General features: G+C 39.8%; 1 protein-coding gene and 1 non-coding gene across 3 annotated transcripts; both read left to right on the forward strand.

Annotated features, from left to right (window-relative positions):
- Positions 1-329: 329 nt before the first annotated feature.
- Positions 330-401, forward strand: trnaa-cgc. The gene has a single exon. It is a non-coding gene; the product is annotated as a tRNA-Ala (tRNA).
- A 483-nt stretch (positions 402-884) lies between these two features.
- Positions 885-20127, forward strand: dtx4a (deltex 4, E3 ubiquitin ligase a). 2 transcript variants are annotated; one of them, XM_047386926.1, is made up of 9 exons: positions 886-1076; positions 1319-1533; positions 4515-5700; positions 15933-15994; positions 17018-17179; positions 17268-17329; positions 18088-18408; positions 18497-18586; positions 18675-20127. In XM_047386926.1, exons 2-9 carry the CDS (start codon positions 1326-1328, stop codon positions 18903-18905), a joined length of 2322 nt encoding a protein of 773 aa, XP_047242882.1. In that variant the 5' UTR covers positions 886-1076; positions 1319-1325; the 3' UTR covers positions 18906-20127. The 2 variants fall into 2 exon arrangements, with proteins under 2 accessions (XP_047242883.1, XP_047242882.1); XM_047386927.1 differs by having other exon boundaries at positions 885-1533.
- The last annotated feature ends 569 nt before the right edge of the window (positions 20128-20696 follow it).

The raw sequence follows: 20696 nt of genomic DNA on the forward strand, positions 1-20696 counted from the left end.
TTTATATTCTTCATCTTTTTATTCTATGAGAGTATTTTTTTCTTCATTCCGTTTTTAAAACAATTAACTTTAAAAATGTCTTCATATTTCTTAAAAATGTTTTTTTTTTATATAAAGCTGCTGTTTTTCTGCGTTCCTATTTATATATCCTTTTTGATTTCATAATAGTTATCTGTTTTAAGTAATCGTTTTCTAAAGATTCCTCTATTTGTTTAAATTTTTCCCTGTAATAGTACTTTTATCACATTATAACATATTTATTGTAATGTTTTCACTGGTACTCCTCAGCGATTCGTATCATATTCATAGGTTGTGAGGCGTTTTGCATTGGGGATGTAGCTCAGTGGTAGAGCGCATGCTTCGCATGTATGAGGTCCCGGGTTCAATCCCCGGCATCTCCACATTTGTATCTTTTTATTTTCTTGATTGCTGTCAACTCATTAGGTAACATAAGTAAAACAAGTGGCTAAAATGGCATAGATCTGACATAAATCCGCTTTCCGGGATAAAAATTAATATAACGCTTTCAAATAAGACTTCACTTTATGATTGGTCAAAGATGCTCTTTCTCGAATCTGATTGGATAGTGGGTGTTATGGAAAGCGGTATTAATCTTTCATGGACTACTTCACGGCGGTATAACGGATAAACCAATAAGCAAATCAGAAGTATAATTATTATCAACAAAAAAAATAATACATAAAATGCTACCAGTCCTCTCAACACAGAAATGTGCAATAGTCATGCAATCCCTCTAAACAGCGAAGGCACCGATCATGGAAAATCAAAATGAACTTCAGGAATATAATCGTATTATTTCAAAGTCAGACTATATCTGTGACTTTTTTACAGAGGTTGCTGTATCACTGTAGAGGATTCAGTTTGCATCTTACCTTCTCACCCAAACTTGACTGTTCCTAAGAAATGATTTCAGCAGACGTCACTCATCTGCATAGGGAGTAAGATGCAACCATCCTGCGAGCAGGCTCCTCGGAACCTGAAAACCTCTGTGTCTCTGCCAGGGAAAAACACTGGACCTACTGATTGCTGCATACATCAGACCACAAACATGGAAGGTACGGTTTGCGTGGACTGTCATTCCTGGATGTGCGCCTTCACCCGCATCCAGAGGACGCATTTTGGGCTGCAAGATGGATGCAAAGCCGCCGTGCACAAGGATGCACGTAGAGGCGGCTGCAGGGCGTCTTTTAATATCTTGATCGCCGCCAACACCTCTCACGGTTTATCGTCGCTCATATATATATATATATATATATGCCCAGCTGTTGTTGCGCTTATTTGTTTTTTGTGTCTGCAGGAGTAGGATGTTATTAGCATCCGCCGTGGTGGTATGGGAATGGCTGAACGAGCACGGACGCTGGCGGCCGTACAGCCCGGCTGTCTGTCACCACATCGAGGCAGTCATCCGGACCGACCCGCGGAGTGGTAGCGTGGTCCTCGGCCAGGTGGACCTTCGCCTCTCGCTCTACATCATCGATTTACAATCCATGCACCAATTCCGACAAGACACAGGTGAGACTCAGCGGAGAGAGACTGAGGGTGGAACAGTGACATGGAGGAGAAAGGCCTTTTTTTTTTATTTCTTCCCAGTGTGACTCTCTTATTTGGATTCGATGGGAGCATTTTCTTGCAGGAATTGGTGATTTTATGCTTTGTTGCTGTTGTTTCCATATGATTCGGATAATCGTATGGATAGATTGTATTTTAATTCTACCTATTGCGTTTTATTGTATACTTTCTTCCAAATATACAGCTAGTATTTACATCTGGGGCCCATATGTGCAAGAAATGGTGTGAAGAATGGGCCCCAACTGGGATTAGATAACGCCATGTTAATTTTGAACATACAAGTGCATCTCGCGAAATTAGAATATCCCAGGAAAGTTAATTTATAACCGTTTTTCAATTTAAAAAGTGAACCTCACATCATACAGATTTATTAGACACAGGGATATATATTTATTTCTGTTAATTATGATGATAATAAAAAATTAAATTTTGTTAATAAACCCAACAAAAACAGATTTTAATAAATAAATGTTAAGTTATAGCCATGTTATGACTCATGCAATCATGTCGAAAACTGCTGACTTGACAATTGTCCAGCAGACCATAATAGATACGCTCCAAAAGAGGGTAAGCCACGAAAGCTCATTGCTAAAGAAGCTGTATGCTCATAGAAAGTTTGGTGTAAGGATAAAGTTTGTAAGCAAAAACGTTACCGGCAGCCTTCAGAGTGTTGTGATGGTAATTCTATTCAAGATTTTGGGGGAGATTCACAAGGCACTGAGTGTGTGCTGCAAGACCCACCCGCAAAGCAAAAACAGAAGTTTGTTTTTTTTTCCTGATGGAAAATGAGACGGGCATATCTCAAAAGACAATAAAAGTTTTGAAAATAATAATTAATGTTTTTATTTCCATTTTATGAAAACAATCCATGTCGAAGATTATTAGTCCCAATAACTTGTGGCGAAATCTGTATTGGCATTACAGCAATCAAACCCTTCTTATAATTGAGGAGCAGCTTTTTGCAATTTGTCTTAAGTGGACGTTAGAAGGTCTTCTTGCAATCACCCTAAATTTTAGCTCCGTCGACAGATTCTCTGTCAGATTCAAGTAGGAACTCCAAGTCAGAAGAAACATATTGGTAAAATTAAAAGACTACAGTAAACCTAAATCTGAAAGGGGTGAATCTTCTTATGTAATGCTCAAATTCTCTTAATAATGGAGTATTTTTATAGGCTTCATGTTCATTCATCAAAATGAACAGAAGTGCACATTTGAATATACCTCTCTGTGAGTCATGGTTATCCATACTAAATGACTTTTGAATTGAGTTACTGAAATAAATTCACTTTTTGACTATATTCTAAGTTATTAAGAGGCATCTGTGTGATGCTTGACAACTCTGGGTAAAAGGGGAACCCTTATGGGTCTTACATGTGCATAATTTAAAGTGTTCTTAATTTGCGACTGAGCATGACCTACAGAGGGTGCCCAACTGGATTTGCTGATACGGGTTGTTTTAGCAAATTGAAGTGGGCCCCATAAAAACTAAATCCAAATGGACCTACAGACACAAATTTATTGGTGTATGGGTGCCCGCTAAAGTGTGCTTTAAACACAAACTTGATAAAATCTTAAATTGCTTTAAACAGAGAAATGTACATATCAGTCAAATATAAGAGTACACAGCAGTTAGCTTTTTTGCAGAGATTCCAATGTTACAGTCGTCTCTCTTGGCACTGGCTGACAAATGTCTTTGTGATGTTTGTTTTCCAGACTAGAAAATAGACAAAGTCTTTGTGCCCCAAGCGAAAGAAAGGAGACCAGTGAGGGAGTTTCAGTAGTCTTAGGGTATTGAACTGAACCGATTTGAAAAATTAACCTATACTAAACTGTATGACACAAGTAATGTAAAACACACATTCATGTTTTCTGTCATATGTCCTTAAATACTTATTTTACACTCAGATCATAAAATTGTTCAAACATGTTGTGATAAAAAAAAAGAGAACAGACACAGGTTAAAATACATATGTGATAAAATACTATTTTGTATTCAAAAGATTTCTACCTCACAAGCCCATCCATCTGAAACAAATCTAGGCCTTCAGCCAGTCACAATCCAGAACACGGACCGCTGTTACCAGGGGCAACGTGGTTGCCCAGATTCACAGCAAGTAAATTATAACCATGTTGATTTTTGTCAAGGTTACACTCTCCTTGTTCAGTGTAAATAGCAGTGCAGTAAATTGTGTCTACCTCCTGTCATACAACATCATGCTGTTTGTTTAGTGGTCAGGAAAAAGAATTTCTCTACAAGGGATAGTTTGGCTCTTTTAAAGTGAGGATGTGTGGAGTAGTTATGAGCTGTCTGTATCCTACCCTTAGTTAACAGCAGTTTGTCATCTCAGTTTGGAGAATTTGGGAGGTATTCTTTGACGAAGTGAAACTAACAGCTAAGTGGGACGTTGGCAGCTTCCTCATGGGTTTTTATTTCAGTAATTGACCGTTTTAAAAAGTGAATTGTACAGTTTTATCAGATTGACATTCAGGTTAGAACCAAGTAAACAAGGTGATGTCCACAGAAAAGATACCATATAGTTATTGGATCAACAGAAAAAAGTAGCTTCCTTTAGGTCTGATGTAATGCCTTTTGTGGTAAACAATTCCAGGTTCTATGGATTCAAGCTCTCCTTGCCAATATTATACGTAGCCAGTTAGATGGACTTTCCGCTGTCCTTTCAGCCTAAACCTGGTATAAATCTTGGTGACTGAAATGCTAACACTCAAGTAGAGTTTTATTGACATTCAGAAGATGGAAAAGAAAGAGTAATCATCCATATTCATCATCAATAGAGAAATGTCAGTGTTTCTTTTATATGGTGCAGCCACTGTATGGTACATCCAACCTTGATAAGAACTAATAATCAATCCCAATCTTCCTGATGGATATGGATCTTTTGCCTTTGCTGTGATTCTTGCTTCAGGTACCCTTCGACCTGTACGACGTAGCTTCTACGATCTCGCCTCAGCACCAGGCCAAGGTTGGTTGTGGGAGTGGGAGAACGACGCTGGCAGTTGGACCCCGTACGACACAGAGGTGGGGATCGCCATCCAGGCAGCTCGTGACCGTCAGCAGCCCTGGCTGGACTTGACGCCGCTGGGGTTTTGCTACCTGATTGACTTTGAAAGCATGACCCAAATCAATGGGCAGACACAGCGCTGCCGACGAATTCAGAGACGCTCCGATTTAGCATACCCGCTGGTGTCCGGACCCTTACCCAAGTCCCACCACGCATGGGGACCTGCATCTATACCTGGCTATGGAGGACTGCTCGGTGTTGACGTCTCCGGTGTAGGCATGGGGATGAGGATGAGCAGTAGTGGGACTGGAAATGGGAGCGCCTACCCAAGCGGGGCACTTCCTGCTTCAGCCATCACTTCTTTAGGACAACCCTGTGCCTGTCAGCAGTGTATGTTGGTGCTAAGTCTCAAAGCAGGAACGATGTCTACTGCCCACACTCTGGGTCGAAGACCTCCACAGACTAAGCCACCCAGTCCCAAATTAAGCAGTTACCCCATCCCAGGAAGTTCTTATTCTCTGACTCTCCCACGACCCCCATCGCTGTCATCAAGATCTCTTTCTCCTCACAGGATTTCAGGACTTGGGGCGACTGGTGGTTACAATGTAACTGGTATGGGAGGTACAGGAGGGCTGGGTGTTATTGGTGCTGGTGGTGTTGGCAGTAACACTTTTGGGTTTGGAAATAACTTCACACACTCGCTTTCCCTGCTGGGGCCAGCTACTGCCGCTCTCTCCATATCATCCACACGTCCCCCTCCTCCTCCTCTCCCACCCCCTCCTCCACCACCTCCGCCACCCTCTACAGCTCCCATGTCGGCTGCCATCCCTCCACCTCAAACCTCAGCTTCCTCCCCCCTCTCGGTTTCCTGTTTGGTCCCCACGCAGCCAACTCAAGCCCCAGCTCTCATTTCCACAGCCGCCTCCACCTGCACGCCGTCGCCGTCTGCCCGTGTTCTCGGTCCAGTGTCTTCATCGGGTGCTGCTGCCTGTGCGGCCCCCTTGCCGCCACGGTCTAGCCTCGCCGGTCTGAGCCGTCCTGCCTTGCAGCGTATCGCCATGGCTCAGTCGCGAGCACTTATTGCCTCTGGGTGAGTAGTAAAATGTGCTACTTAATGAGGTTGTGTTATTTGCTTTTCCATCTAACTGTTTGTTAGATGGATTGCTTTAAGTTTTTTGGCTTGTTAATTTTCATGAACATTTCGTCTAAGGTGGGATCTTTGGTTCTTAATGAACAAAATATTTGAGCCTCCATCCTACAAAGGCAATAATGTCCTTTTACAAGATGCCAGATAAATGCTGTAGTGACCAAAGGTTTCTCAGGGTGTGTGTAGCATACAGCAACACACGCAGCCCACCTGCTGCTGTGCCCTGCCAGTCATCTTGCCTTAAAGAAGGCTACTACTGCATATAAAAAGAGACATAACAATAATGACTGATATCAAATCAGCATAAATTTTTTTCTGATTTAGGTCAGTCAGGATTACCAAAATTATTTCTCCTTGGTAAATGCCAGCAGGATGAAATATATTTTTTTTGCCAGCAGAAGCTTGGACGATGCTCCTCTCCAGAAAGGTGTCACAGGTAGACACAGAGTCAGGCCAGGTAGAGCTTCTAGGAAGAGAAAAGAGAGAGAACATAAAGTTAAAAGCTGAAATAACAGCAAATAATGCAAAAATGGAGAGTAGTGTGAGAATGTAGCAAAGAGGGTGAAAGTGGTCATTATGTTCTCCAGCAGCCTAAGCCTATAACAACATAACTACAGAGATAGCTCAGGATAACCTAAGCCACTCTAACTATAAGCTTTATCAAAAAGGAAAGTTTTAAGTCTAGCCTTAAAGGTAGACAGGGTGTCTGCCTCACGGACTAAAACTGGGAGCTGGTTCCACAGGAGAGGAGCCTGATAACTAAAGGATCTGCCTCCCATTCTACCTCTAGAGTCTCTAGGAACCATCAGTAAACCTGCAGTCTAGAAAATAGATGACAACATTTAGTGGATATATTAAAGCAACATATCAAGACATCAGTCAGGAAGTTACAGCCTGGGAACAAATAGATCTTCAAAACACCCTAATTATACGACAGTTACAAAGTGGCTTATGGATAACAGAGTCATTGTTATGAAGTGGGCATCACAAAGCCTCGATCTTAGTCCAGTAGAAAGTTTGAGCGCAGAGCTGAAATGGTTTGTGTGAGCAAAGCAACCCACAAACACGACTCAGTTAAACCAGTTCTATCAGAACGAATGGACCAAAACTCAAGCAAGCTGTAGTAAAAATGTTCTGGAAGGATACCCAAAACGTTTTACCCAAAATTCTTTCTCTCTCATTATTTTGGTGATTTGGTTCATTCTAACTGACCTAAAACAGGAAACATTTACAGGTATCCTGAAAAAGACATCTTAATACAATGCATGTAAATATATGGTTTCAGTTGCACATTTTCCATTTAGAAGGTACAGTTTTAAGCTGCATTTATGGAAACTGTGTTCACTGACAGGAGGTTTTAGAAGTGTTTTACAGATGGTTCAGTAACTTCCATGACAGAATCATGTTTGCTAAATGTTTGATGAGTACTGATTGTATTGTGCCTTGTATGCAACAAACTGTTCTAGAAGTTCAGGGTGGTGAAATTATTTGTTCAGGAGATTAGGAAACGTGAGATGTAAATCCTTAAACTATTTCCCCTTCTAGTCTTTCTTGTGCTGCGCCCCTCTCCAAGTTCTCAAAAAAGAACACAATCAGAGTCCAGAATAAAAGCCAAGTCATTGACCACAGAATATAAAACCAGCATGATCTAAACTTTGCGAGAAGATAGTTCAAAATGTTTTAAACAACTTGCCAACATAGTTTTTTTCCAGAGTTGTCTGGTTGTCTCCTGTTTCTCTCGGGATCAAAGCATTTAGTATGCTTAGTATTTCTGCGCAGGATGCGTTTTCAGTGAAATATTTTGAGGAGTGAGTTAGTTCTCTGATGTGTTTATTTCAATGCGCCTGGGTTTAGCTTGGCTCTGGATCATTCATTACCATTTTGTCCCTCATTACTATTAATTTATACCAGTAAACACATTTTTTGAACATATTAACTTAATTTATAGACCAAAAAAAAAAAAAAAAAAATCAAGACTGTTATAATTTTGAATTTACTACTAGTCAGTGTGCAAAGGGCACTCCTACAAGCCAGTATTATTGATTATTATTTGTCTGCTTCATCCCTTGGCAAAAGTTGACAGTTATGCAAGTAGAGGAGAGCTGCGAAGAAAGCTGCACTGAGCAACAGAAACAAATCATTAGAAAAGCAGTGTGTTCAATTATATTGTGCAATACACAAAGAATGGATGTGGTTCTGCAGTGTGTGTAGAAAGGAATCAATGATAAACAGTGTTCTGACAGCCTGTTTCCATCTGTTTTCCATACCTTGATGAGTATCAGAAAATAGTTTGTTTTTCCAGAATTTATATATATATATATTGTTACCACTTATTTCATTGTCTAAGTGTCATCAATTCATCCATCCATACATCTATTCACCCATCCTTATTCTGTGTTGTTTGTACCTTTTACATGTACAGTACTGTGCAAACGTTTTAGGCAGGTGTGAAAAAATGCTGTAAACAAAGAAAGCCTGACCACTGTAGAAATATTGGCCCTAAATTCATACTAAACGTTTGCATTTATACTTTAAAACGTGGCTAAAAAGGACTTAGAAGTCTGGTAATTTCAGTGTGGAAAAGTATTTAATTTGGAAAAAATATGTAGGAACCCAGGATAAGGCTGTAATATTTGTTATTCCAAACCTTTCCAACTTAGTGTATTGAAAAAGTGTGACTGTAAAAAAGAAATGCCAAACATGTTTGGAATACTGTGGTTTTTAGGACTTTAAAAACAGTTTAGTGAGCGATGTTGTTATCTCCAAGAACCAAAGCCAGGGGGCGCTGGTTAGTAAACAAATCTCACTTTACTCTTTCAATCAATTACCCCTTTAGAAGCTTTTGTTGTTTGTGTCATTTATTTTGAAATTTCTATATTATCTCCATATTGCCAAATTTTAATTATAACCAAAAGTTTTCCTCCACTGGAAAATAATATTTTCATTTGTTATATAGTTGCAAAATAAGGTCAAATTGTAGGAAAATGTTTAAAATATCTCTTTTTATCCGCCATTATTTAGATCCATGTCTTCTGCTCGGAGATCTGTACAAAGCAGCTCCCTCAGCTGCAATCAAACATAAGACACTACCACATGCTGAGGATCATTTCCATGTGACCAAATCCAACAGTGGCCCAGCATAGTGACACAACTTTTGTAAATCCTGGCATTACCCAAAACAGCCTAGATAACATTCCAGTTTCACAACCACTAAGCCACAGTTAAATACCAAACAAAACATGGGGCTTAATATTTGTGTTTTGGGTAATCAGTCAATTATGTGTCAGGTTGCTGTGCGGCGGCTCACGTCTTTGAACGATGCAGGTGAGAGTGTTCATCTTTGCAGCAGATGGCCAAACCTGCTGGTGCAGTAAAGCCCCATGGAACGTCACAGATAAAGGGTGATCCCATCACTCCAAGATTCAGCACTCTCTGCTTTTATTCCTAAATCTGTTTGTAGCACCTTACAGTGGTGCTACAAACAATGGTGTGGTGACGTTTTGGTCTTTAAATCCACGCTTGTGTGTACTTTATTAACCTCACTTAATTATCAGGAGGGCAAAATAAATTGTTGGGTGTAGGAACATATTTAAGTAGTCTGTTTATTCTTTATTAATAGTACATTCCAAACTTGTTATCTTGAATAATTTCAGAGATTAAATTAAGCATAAACTGCAGAGTAAAAAAAATCATTATTATTTTGTTGAAGTTCATTTAGGAAAGAAAAAGGACTCATTGACATAGATGCACTTAGGGTCATTGTGTCATGAAGCAGTAGAGTGGGTGCCCCACATGCAGAGACTGTGGTCCCGTCCTGGGTTCAATTCACGAACTTAAGGCCTTCTGCATATCTTCCCCTGCACTCAAATTGATGGCCTTTCAATAGTATTTATACTCTTTGACCTTTTTCACAAGTAGAAACTTTAATGTGCTTTATTGTAGTTTTTACGTAATGGACCAACAAAAATTAGCTCTTATTGGTGAAGTGATAGAAAAATGATACATGTTTTTGAAAAAAAATTTAAATTAAAGCTGCAAGCAGCATTGGGCAGCTCTCGCAGCTCAGCGCCGCTCAGCCTATGTGGCCTAGGTGGTGTGAAGTAGGCATGGCATCGCCTACTTCACACCACCAACGATCCTGCCGCTCAGTTCTGCACCTCACCACTAGGCGGCAGTGTGAGCAGGCTTTCGTACAATCTTCGCTCAAGCCGAGTACTGCTCTGGCAAGAAGCATTCAAAATTTGGCCGAAATCTGACCTTCCTGAGGAAAGCTGCACTTACTTGTTTGTTAGTGGGCGGGGCTAAAATGATGTCATTAATTGACTGCGCGAGCATGTTCAGCATTGATCCACAATGATGCATACTAAATTTGAGGTGGATCCAAAGATGTATTAGGGAGATAGAACAGTTGAAGTGTGCTAGGGGGTATTGCTGATCCAAATTTTTATGTAATCCAATAGAGCTGTTTAGGGGCTGACAAAGATCAACTATATGCAGTTTGGAGTAAATGGGACCTTCCTAATGGAAGCTACACTCACTTGTTTCTTAGTGGGCGGGGATAAAGTGATGTCATCAATTGAATGTGTCAACATGTTCGGCATTGACCCATGATCATGAAGGGGATCAAATATGGACCATCTAAAGGAAAACATGACACTTCCTGTTCTCAGGGGGCGGGGTTTGATGATGTCAGCATTTGACCATTGAATATTGTTCAGGGCCTCATATGGATCAATCCCAGAAAGTTTTCTGGCTTTTCCTTGTAAGAAATATAACAGTTTCGTGTTTTATGGCGAGACGTCAGATTTTGAGGCTTGGCCACACCCACATACTTTCATGTAGCAAAAAGCTTATGTTAACTTTTGATCCCCAATGCCGTAAGACTATAGTCATTGATTTTGAAGTCTCTAAGTTGAAAGCTGTAGGAGGAGTTCGTTCAGATTCGACGTGTGTAAATGAGAGAAATGAGAGGCTTTGATCCAAAATGGCCGACTTCCTGTGGGGTTTGTAGGTCCTGAGAAATTACATATGTGTTCCAAATTTCATAAACCTCGGACATAGCATGCTTTGGGGGTGGTTGTTTTAGTGCTTCTAGAGGGCGTTGTGGAGCAATTAAGCCACGGCCACCAATTTCACTGGATATCTGTAGGGAGCTGGACCAATATCAATCATATTGAATTTGGTGGCGATCGGATCAAAAATGTGGAAATCAGAAGCAAATGTAAGGACATGGCGCAATGTGGGGCTTCGGCGTGCCGCCACATCCACTCCCTGTAGCCAAAACTGTTAGTACTGGAGACCAACTTAGATAATCTTGTTATCTGTCACTGGTGACAGTTTTATGTTGATTAGGTGACTGGGGTCAAATATGGACCTTTTACAGTAAAAGATGACACTTCCTGTTCTCAGAGGGCCAGGGCTTAGATGATGTCAGGATTTGACTATTTAATATTGTTCAGGGCAAGATGTGGATCAATACCAGAAGGTTTTGTGTCATTAAACTTTGAGGCCTGGCTCCTCCCCTTTAACATGCTCAAAAACCAACAATTTTGATAACTTTAGATTCCCCATCCCTTCTGAGCAAACTGACCAAATTTCAAGCCGATGGATCAAAATCTCTAGGAGGAGTTCGATCAAATACGGAGGCTATAAACGGCAAAAATGGGTTCAAAACTGAAACTTAAATCCAAGATTGCCGACTTCCTGTTTGGTGTAGGGTGTGGGTGCAAGAGAGTTTTAGGTAGGTCTTGGGGAGTTCTACAAGTGTACCAAATTTCATAACTGTACAATAAAGTACGGTCAATGTGGAGGCTTTTTTGAAAATTTCGCCTAGCTGCTCGGGCCTAATTAAAAAAGTGTGGCTTGCATTTAGCTCCCATTGTTCTATTCTTTCTGCATAAAATCAAGTTAAAACCTTTGAGTTCAGAAGTCACCTAATTAGGAACTAGAAAACACCATCCCTCCGATGAAACATGGTGATGACTACATCATGCTGTGGGGACGCTTCTCTTCAATAGAGACAGGGAAGCTGGTCCGGGTTGAAAGGAAGATGGATGGAGCCAACTAAGCAGAGTGGCTATAAAAAAAAGACGGGGTTGAAGTTTAAATTCCAGCAGGACGAAAAGTCGGGGCGTGGAATGTGTGGATCTATGATTATTGTAGCGTATTCATGTGTTAGTTGTAAATAATTTTGAAAAAACTGCATCATTTTTCTTACACTTTACAGCTGTGCACTGCTCTGTGTTGTCTGTATATAGAACTATACTTTCATTAGTGCTCAGCAAAAATTCATCCTCTGTCATCTTGCAAAACAAACTCGCTGACATAAGATGACAAACCAAACTCTGGTTCTAGATTGGGCTGATACCTTATACATGTTCAGCTTATAAGACAAAAAGTTGGAATATTCCTTATTATTCAAAGCTCCCAGTAGAAAAAAAGTGGGATTCATTTCTTAGAAAATGTTGCATAATGTTGTTTTTGGTAGTGGTGAGGTTGTTTTTTGTTATTTCACATACTGAACTCATCCGCCAAGCAGTCATGCACATTAATGATTTGATTTCACAGTACTATGGAGCACAGTTCAAATAATCTATTAAGTCTGCAGCTGCCCTTGTTTGCACTCCTTGAAGTAAAACGGTTCTTGGTGATCTATATTTGTTCAATACAATATGATCTGAGAAACAGCTGTCTGAAAAACAATTCTCAAACTTTTGTTTTTATGTTAGGCAGCAAAGAAGATAATGTCATGGTTGATGATTGTTGGGACAAGGCAGAGCAGTTTAAAAGCACTTTGGCCTCCAAATAATGACTGTGAACCAGACCAAACTGGAGAGAATCTGACTGAGACTTTGATTGAATTTATAACATATTATAAGAGAAGTGGGAGACAGGGTGGTAACTTTGTTAGAGGATGTGCTTAGAAGGCATCTTTGGGTTGTACTAAAGTATGTGGGCCTTGGTCTTTCCTCTCTTGCCCATAAAGTTGAAATAAAATACTTTTTTTTCTTTTTGTGAAATGATTGTGACAAAGTGATTAATTCTGGACTGAAAAAAAAAAAAACATATATTCACTAAAAATGTTATTGATCAATCACTTTTAAACATGTAACTGTGAAGATTAAACCGCAACAAAAACAGGAATGTGTCTGAAAATCAGGACTGCAATTAACGATTATTTTGCTAATCGATTAATCTGTTGACCATTTCTTTTGATTAATCAATTATTAATCAGATTGCAAAAGATACTTAATATGAGAGTTTAAAATAGGTGGAGCTAAAGTCATGCCACTTAAATTCAAAATCTATATTTTGTTTTGTACAATTTTGGCTGAGTTACTGCTCTCAGTGGGTTGTTACCGATTATCACAGTGACGAAAGTTGGTTCGGCTGCCCACACCTGTTGCACACTTTCGCTCTCTCGCTACACTGTGTGTGACGTTCCTCCATCATTTGTGTCTCATTGGTTGTTCTGCTTCTGCTGCCTGTGTTTATCCCATTAAATTGGGTTAATTTGACATATGAGCTTTGCATCTGGAAAGCACCTGCTGCCACATACGGCAGCTTGTATATCGCCATCATCCAGAGCTGCAGATGGAGGCTGCCCTAATGCTACAAGATTAGCTCGGGATCAAAGCAAACGTGACTGGGTGACATTGCTTTCCACCTCTTTTGTCTCCCTTTCTCTGATGCTCGGCCAAATTCATTTAATCTTCTGATCATATCACTGACGTCTTCCTGCCTGACACAAAAACGTCAGTCAGGGAACATGTCTTCTGAGTCACGTAAGGAAGGTGCACCTACTGAAAAAGCTAATGCCACAGCTAGGTCACCTTGTTGGTAAAAAGCATTTAGTGACAGTGTGTTATCAGATTGACTAATACTGGAACTGGACAGCACAGTGAGTTTTTTTCCAACTCAATGTTACATCAATTATTTGGATGGAAAACATGTTGTGCCCCATATAGAATATACTTCCAGTCAGAAGTTTGTATATGTTCATTATGGGCATGTTGAGCTCAGACTTTTCTTGATTTATTTCAATGGCTCCTTTTCTGTTGTGGATTAATTAAACAAAACCTTCTAAGCATTGTAAAAAGAGGAAATGGATGCACAACTCCGAATTTGTGGTGGATTATCTAAATTATAAATACAGGTGAAAATATGTACATACATTCACCAAGATTTTTGCCAATAATTAGACAAATTGAAAAGTCAAAGGACCTCACTCAAAATCGAGTCGGCCAAGAAAGAGAATTGTTGATTTATGCATTTTATGGTTCTTGTAGCCATTTCTAAACTGCAGGTTCCAAGATGATCTGTTTAAACAACAATATACCAGTAAAAATTATTTGATGATTCAGGAATTTGTCACGATTCGGATGATGTCAAGAACCGTGCACCTCTAATGAAACAATTAGTTTCAGTTATCAGGAAGCACATGGTTTGAAGCCCATCTTACACAATTAAATGCTCCAGAATTGACAATGTCAAGAGTGGCTGAAATTTGCAGCCGGGGGTATTTTCATCATGCTGTGGGATCGTTTTGCTGCCAGTGGGTGGAATAAGGAAGGCAGAGGGATCCCTTCAAATTATTTACCGCTTTATGTTTGAAACTTAGCTGTCAGATGTTTCTACAGGACAATGATCCTAAACACGCTAGTTTGGGAATGGATAAAGCAGACTAACAGTAAGGCTTTGATATGTTCTTCTCAAACTCATAACTCTTCTGAAATGTTGTGGACAATGATTACAAGGCAGGTCTGCCAACCATTTTAAATTAACTCTACTATTATTGATGTGAAGAATGATCAAACTTCAGAAGCTTGTTAATGGCTACTAATAGGCACATGCTTGAATTGAAATGTGCTAACCAATTCCAATAATTCCAGTTCCATGCTTTATAATAAAGTGGCTAAAGAAAACTACAGTTCAAATCAATCAAAAAACACCCCCCCCCCCCGCCCAAAAAGATATATTTTGACTTTCATAACTATGATTATTTTATGCACATATTTTTTTTTTTTTCAAAATACAGAAATATAACAAACATTTCTAACGTTAAATCGTAAAGCAGAAAAACTGTTAGAATTAAAGAAAAACCTGAAACATCTGAAGTAAATAGGACTCATTTAAATATTACAGGCAATGGCTCCAGAAATAGTATTCATCCAGTCATTGTTTATAGTTGTAACATCTCTACATCTGTGTTGATTTTGCTGAATGCTGTTGTTTGAGCTTGTTTCTGCCAGCCATTTGGCCACCTGGCAGAGTGACATGATAATTCACAGGTAATCCCTCCCGCTGCCAATCGTTGGCCTCTAACCAGAGTTCAATAAACAGATGGGACCAGGTGGCTTAGCCCTTTAAAAGCTGGAAAGAGATGTGAGAAACCAGCACACAAGCGGGGGAAGAGCGCAACAGAGGCAGAGGTAGTTCACATAGTGCATTAGGCAAAAAAAAAAAAATCAAAAACCAAAAAAAAAAAAACCAGTCCCATCAGTGAATTTTGTCACTAGAACATCTCAACACCTCGGTGCGTTTGAGCAAGGACGATGACTGTTATTAAACATGGCAGACCGTAAGTACACACCTCTGACAGGACAGCTGGTGTTCCTCGCTGACTGAGTAACACATTTAAGATTTGTGTGGATTTTTCACCCCATAATGAGCACTGAAAGAGATGTGTGTGTTCAAATGTCATGTTTCTGATGTAAATTACACATAAATCAAATGAGGTGTGTCTGATTTTAAAATTTAACTTGGTCAATTTGTCTCACATAAAATTGATAATTGTGATTTGTAAATGTTTGATTTGATGATTAATGTTTATAGGTTGATATACATGATTGGTTTTTGCTTGTCTTAAATAATCAGCTGCATAGTAAATATTTGAGATGTTTTTCAGTGACATTTCAGAATCAGCCAAGTGTTTGGTGACACGGGTAAACCCCAAACAGTTTGACATGGTGTCTGGATAAATTATAGGACAGTATGTGAAGTCCTAACAACGCAGCATCTATTCCTGTCTCCACATGACTAGGCAAAAGCCTCTTAACCTGGTGGCATGTATTGAACCTGATGGCTTGGGCTTGTGCTGAGCTGACCCGGCCAATCAATCCCGTGACTTCTGTCCGTGTGGATTAATAGAACTTTGTGTTTCTCGTGTGTTTTAGAGTACCAACAGTTCCAGTAAAGAACCTGAATGGATCCAGCCCAGTGCATCCTGCCCTGGCAGGTACAAAAATATACACACAACCTCATTAGAAATAATAAACTGCCTCGATTCTTAAAAGCCCCTTTGAGCTTTTTTATTATGGTAAAATACATTTTACTCCTTAACAACTCATTGACAGTACCTTCACACACATTCACACACCTTTAACTTGTATTTGCATTTAGTCAGGTTATAAATAAACTTCAATGTATTTGTAGAGATTGTATGTCCTAGAACAACACAAAGTAGTTTGTAACTATGAAGAGGATGGGAACGGATAGATGTTTTTTGAAAAACTGACAGGGTGACAGACAGAAATGTGTTGTTGATTCAACACCATAAGAAGTTCTGTTTGCAGTTTGGCACAAAACATGAAGGGGACACAACAAACATGTGGAAGAAGGTGCTCTAGATTAGATGAGAGCAAGACTGAACCTTCTGACCTACATGCAAACTATGTGAATAGTGGGAAACTATCCTCCTGAACACAGCATTACAATGGAAAAACATGGTGGCGGCATTTCTTCAGCAGGATTGGAGGGGTGATATATGAAGCTAAATCTTGGCCAATACTTATAGGTAACAAAGACTTCACAGTGATGCACAATAGCCCTAATTATACAGCAAAAGCTACAAAGCTAAAAGCATATTCTTGTCTCCAGACCTAAATCCAACTGAGAATTACTGGCAAGACTTGAACATTGCTATTATCCACCCACTCTGGCTAAGCTTGAGCTATCTGGAAAGAAGAATTTCAGTTGCTTCATGTGCAAAGCTGTAAGCGTCGTGCTTATGAAGTATTGTCTCAGGGGAAATAAATACACAAATATGCCACATTTTAGATTTTAATTAGTAATGTATCATTTTGGATCCGCTTCACAATTATTCACTACTTTGTGTTGCATCAAATGCTCATACATTCTTAAAACAAGGCATCCATGTGAAAAGGTTCAATGTGTATAGCTATTTTTGCAAGATGCTGTATTTAAGAGGCAGTTGTGGGGAAAAGCATAAACATAACCTCCTTCTACTGGCTGCTTACAGGTATTACAGGCATCCTGATGAGTGCAGCGGGACTTCCTGTCTGCCTCACCCGCCCTCCTAAGCTGGTACTCCATCCCCCACCTGTCAGCAAGAGTGACATCAAACCTGTGCCTGGTTTGGGCCACTGCTGCCGCAAGACCACAAAAAAGCAGGCCCGGAAAGGTGGGCCTCTTGGCTTGTGCAGTGGTCTGGTTTATTGGCTAATAAAACAAGATAATAAACTTGACTTGCTGTTTTTTTTATCTAATAGGCAAGACACCAGAGGAAGTGGTGAAGCGTTACCTTCATAAAGTCCGTAATCCTCCAGAAGAAGTGAGTTTGCCTTTTGAGTGTCAATTTAAATTAGTTTGACTGTTTTTGGCATGTTCAGACTTGATGTTATAGTATGTGTTGCAAAGTTTTACAAAGCTAACACTTTGCCACAATACAAGTAGTTATTTTGGAGTAAATTAAAGTTTAGCTCTATCCACCTTTTGGTCGACTTCCTGTCCCTGCTAAATAAAAGTATCCCTACAGCATGATGCTGCCATCACCATGTTTCATAGTGAGGATGGTATGTTCAGGGTGATTCAATACTTAAATTTTGGTCTCATCTGACCAGACCACGTTTTTCTACATTTGCTGTGTCACCTACGTGGTTTGTGGCAAACTGTAAACGGAGACATAGTGTGCCCCCTTTACTCAGGTACCATAAAAAAAATTATTTGCAACTGACTGCTTTCACAAGCCACATAATTTAGTAAGTCCATCGGGGTGTAATGGGACCCCAGTATAAATACAGCTGTTTGTTGAAACCGTCAGAGATTCTACCGAACAAATAGCATCATAAAGGGTTATAGTGTTGCTGAAATTCATAAAAATATGTTGAAATTTGTGGTTGTAAAGTCAAAAAACGTTTGAGGACCATGAACACTTTTGCAATTCGTTATATTACTTTATTTACCTGAAGTTTCAACTCATTTATAGACTTTATCAGTAGGATGTAGGTCGAGCATAGCCTCTAAAAATAAAGAAATGGACAAAGAATCCTTGGATTTATGATACACGCTTGACTCATCTTTCCTTGTCAGGACTGCACCATCTGCATGGAGGCCCTGGCAGGACCTTCGGGTTACAAGGGCCCCGGCGTTGGTGGCATCTCTAGGGCCGAGTCGGTGGGCCGCCTGGCGCAGTGTGGTCACCAGTACCACCTCCAGTGCCTTGTCGCCATGTACAACAATGGCAACAAGGATGGCAGCCTGCAGTGCCCCACTTGCAAGACCATATATGGGGTCAAGACAGGCAATCAGCCCCCAGGCAAGATGGAGTACCACGTCATCCCCCACTCGCTGCCAGGACATCCTGACTGCAAAACCATCCGCATAATCTACAACATCCCTCCTGGCATCCAGGTAACAGTCAGAACATAACTGAAAAGCAGAAATATCATGAGAAGAGGCATTTTTGTATTCATTTTGTTTGGGATGTTTTGTACTTCAGGGCCCTGAACACCCAAATCCAGGAAAACCATTCACAGCACGTGGATTCCCCAGACACTGTTATCTCCCTGACAGTGAGAAAGGTCGCAAGGTAAATAAAGACGCATGTCCTCTTCCTCACAACTTTAGTACCACAATGATTACCTAGTGACATACTTACACTTAATTTCCTTGCTCAGGTACTTAGACTGCTTCTGGTAGCGTGGGACCGCAGGCTCATTTTCTCTGTGGGCACATCCAGCACAACTGGCGAGTCTGACACAGTGATCTGGAACGAGGTGCACCACAAGACCGAGTTTGGATCCAACCTCACGGGCCATGGCTACCCCGACCTGGGCCACCTGGACAATGTGCTGGAGGAATTGAGGGCTCAGGGCATCACTGAGGAAGAGTGTCTACCTAGAGACTGAGCAATAGATGCTTGGAGCACAAACAACTTGATAAATTGGGAGTGAAGACGGAGTCCTTAGAGCTATGGAACAGATTGATTGTAATTTAACAACTGTTCAAAGAAACTTTGCAGGAATAGTTTCAGCTTCTGATGACTGAGGCAGATTTTTCCTGTTCTGATGCGGAATAAGCATCAAGGCCACAGGACCTATATAAGCCCAAAATAGTTTAAAAGGATATTTGTCATTTCTTACTGAAAGACTTCCTAAGTGAGAGGCCTGATGAGAATGTAACTGAGGTTTTCAGTAAATTTGACCTGTTTACCAGTTGCTGCTTTGCTGGACTCTGAAGAATTTAAATAAAGGTACATTTTTTTTTATGTTTTTAAGTCTTAGTCAACAAAGCAAAGGATTTTAAACTTCAGAATACCCAAAATGTTTAAAAGGACATCTGAGCATGGATATTTGCTGACCTCTAGTGGCACTTTTTCAGTACTACATTCCCTTTTTTCCGTCTGATTTATAAATGTATTCTTAGATATTACAGTACTTGATATATGTTGGCTACATTCTTGTTTTTATATTTAATTTACCATTTTATTTTATATATTGTTTCATTGTATTGTTTTATTGGCCTGGGCCAATAGTGTGCTGATGTACAAAAATGTATTTTCTTTTTGAACCACCATTTTCAGGATTTTGTATTTGATAAACTTTCAAATGGACATTTCTTAATCATTTGTTCCTCAGAGTATGTGTGTGCTTTTACAAGCATTCTGTGTCTTGTTCAGGACTGAAAGACAAAAGCCTTGAATTATGGATTATCGTCCCTTCGGGAAGAGCATATTCCCAGAAATGCTAGGATTTAGACCCCCTGCCTGAACTCAGATTTGCACAGAGCTTTCTACTTAGCATCGAAAGAAAACAAGTTTGCATCTAATGGTTTTTGTGTGTCTCTAAGACACAAAAAGACACCAACCTTTAGTCAAACTCCAGAATGTGGTGAATGTTTTTTTTAATTTTTGTGTCATGTTCACTTTTTATCATAAGAAGGTGCAAAAAGACTATCATGGAGAGCATTCAGTTTTGGCCAAAGCCAGTTTGCATTAAGTGGACTGTTCTACTGAGGTATGTTGGAGATGTGTGGGGGCATACTATTGTGGGTAAACATTTATACTTTATGATACTTTATGTATGTTTGTGTTTTATGTGCAAAAGAATTTAATTAAACTGTTTTCTAAGATTCAGAGAGCAAGTCTTATTTGGTTCACCTTCATTTTGTACAAATATGAGTATGCTTAAGAAATGGGGTTTAAGATTAAATTTATAGGGAGACTTATTGTAAACACCTACAGGATCATACTAAATATCCATGGAAGAAGGTTGATTTTGTGTGTGGTGAACAATTTTTTTTTGTTGCCTTTTGTTATGGTTCTTTATCGTGTTAGAAAACCCAGGGATGACCCATTTCGAATTTTCTGGCAAATGCCACAAGAGTCGTGTCTTCTGAAGTTCCTATGGTAGAGAAACAGGCCCACAGCATTTAAGTGAGGGCAAATTTATCCTTCGTTTTACCTGGAGTTTTTTTTTCCCCAAAAAACATCACATCCAAGAAAAAGGAATAGGCCCTCAGCATTATTGATCATCCACCATGCTTAGCAGTGCTTCTCCAAATGTTCATTCTTTGTATTATGTGGGACCCACCTGGAGTGTTTCTTTCCAAAAGCTCAATCTTGATTACAGCTTGGAAAGAGAAACTGGCCCACAGCATCACATATACTCTACCATACTTAATGAAAGATGGGTTTTTGC

Source organism: Girardinichthys multiradiatus, chromosome 14, assembly GCF_021462225.1.
Source record: "Girardinichthys multiradiatus isolate DD_20200921_A chromosome 14, DD_fGirMul_XY1, whole genome shotgun sequence".
NCBI lineage: Eukaryota > Metazoa > Chordata > Actinopteri > Cyprinodontiformes > Goodeidae > Girardinichthys > Girardinichthys multiradiatus.

Coding starts and splice junctions, on each gene's coding strand:
- dtx4a (XM_047386927.1), top strand. CDS start 1,326: ATGTTATTAGCATCCGCCGTGGTGGTATGGGAATGGCTGAACGAGCAC. Junction 5,701..15,932: donor CGAGCACTTATTGCCTCTGG/GTGAGTAGTAAA, acceptor CGTGTGTTTTAG/AGTACCAACAGTTCCAGTAA. Junction 18,587..18,674: donor ACAGTGAGAAAGGTCGCAAG/GTAAATAAAGAC, acceptor TTCCTTGCTCAG/GTACTTAGACTGCTTCTGGT.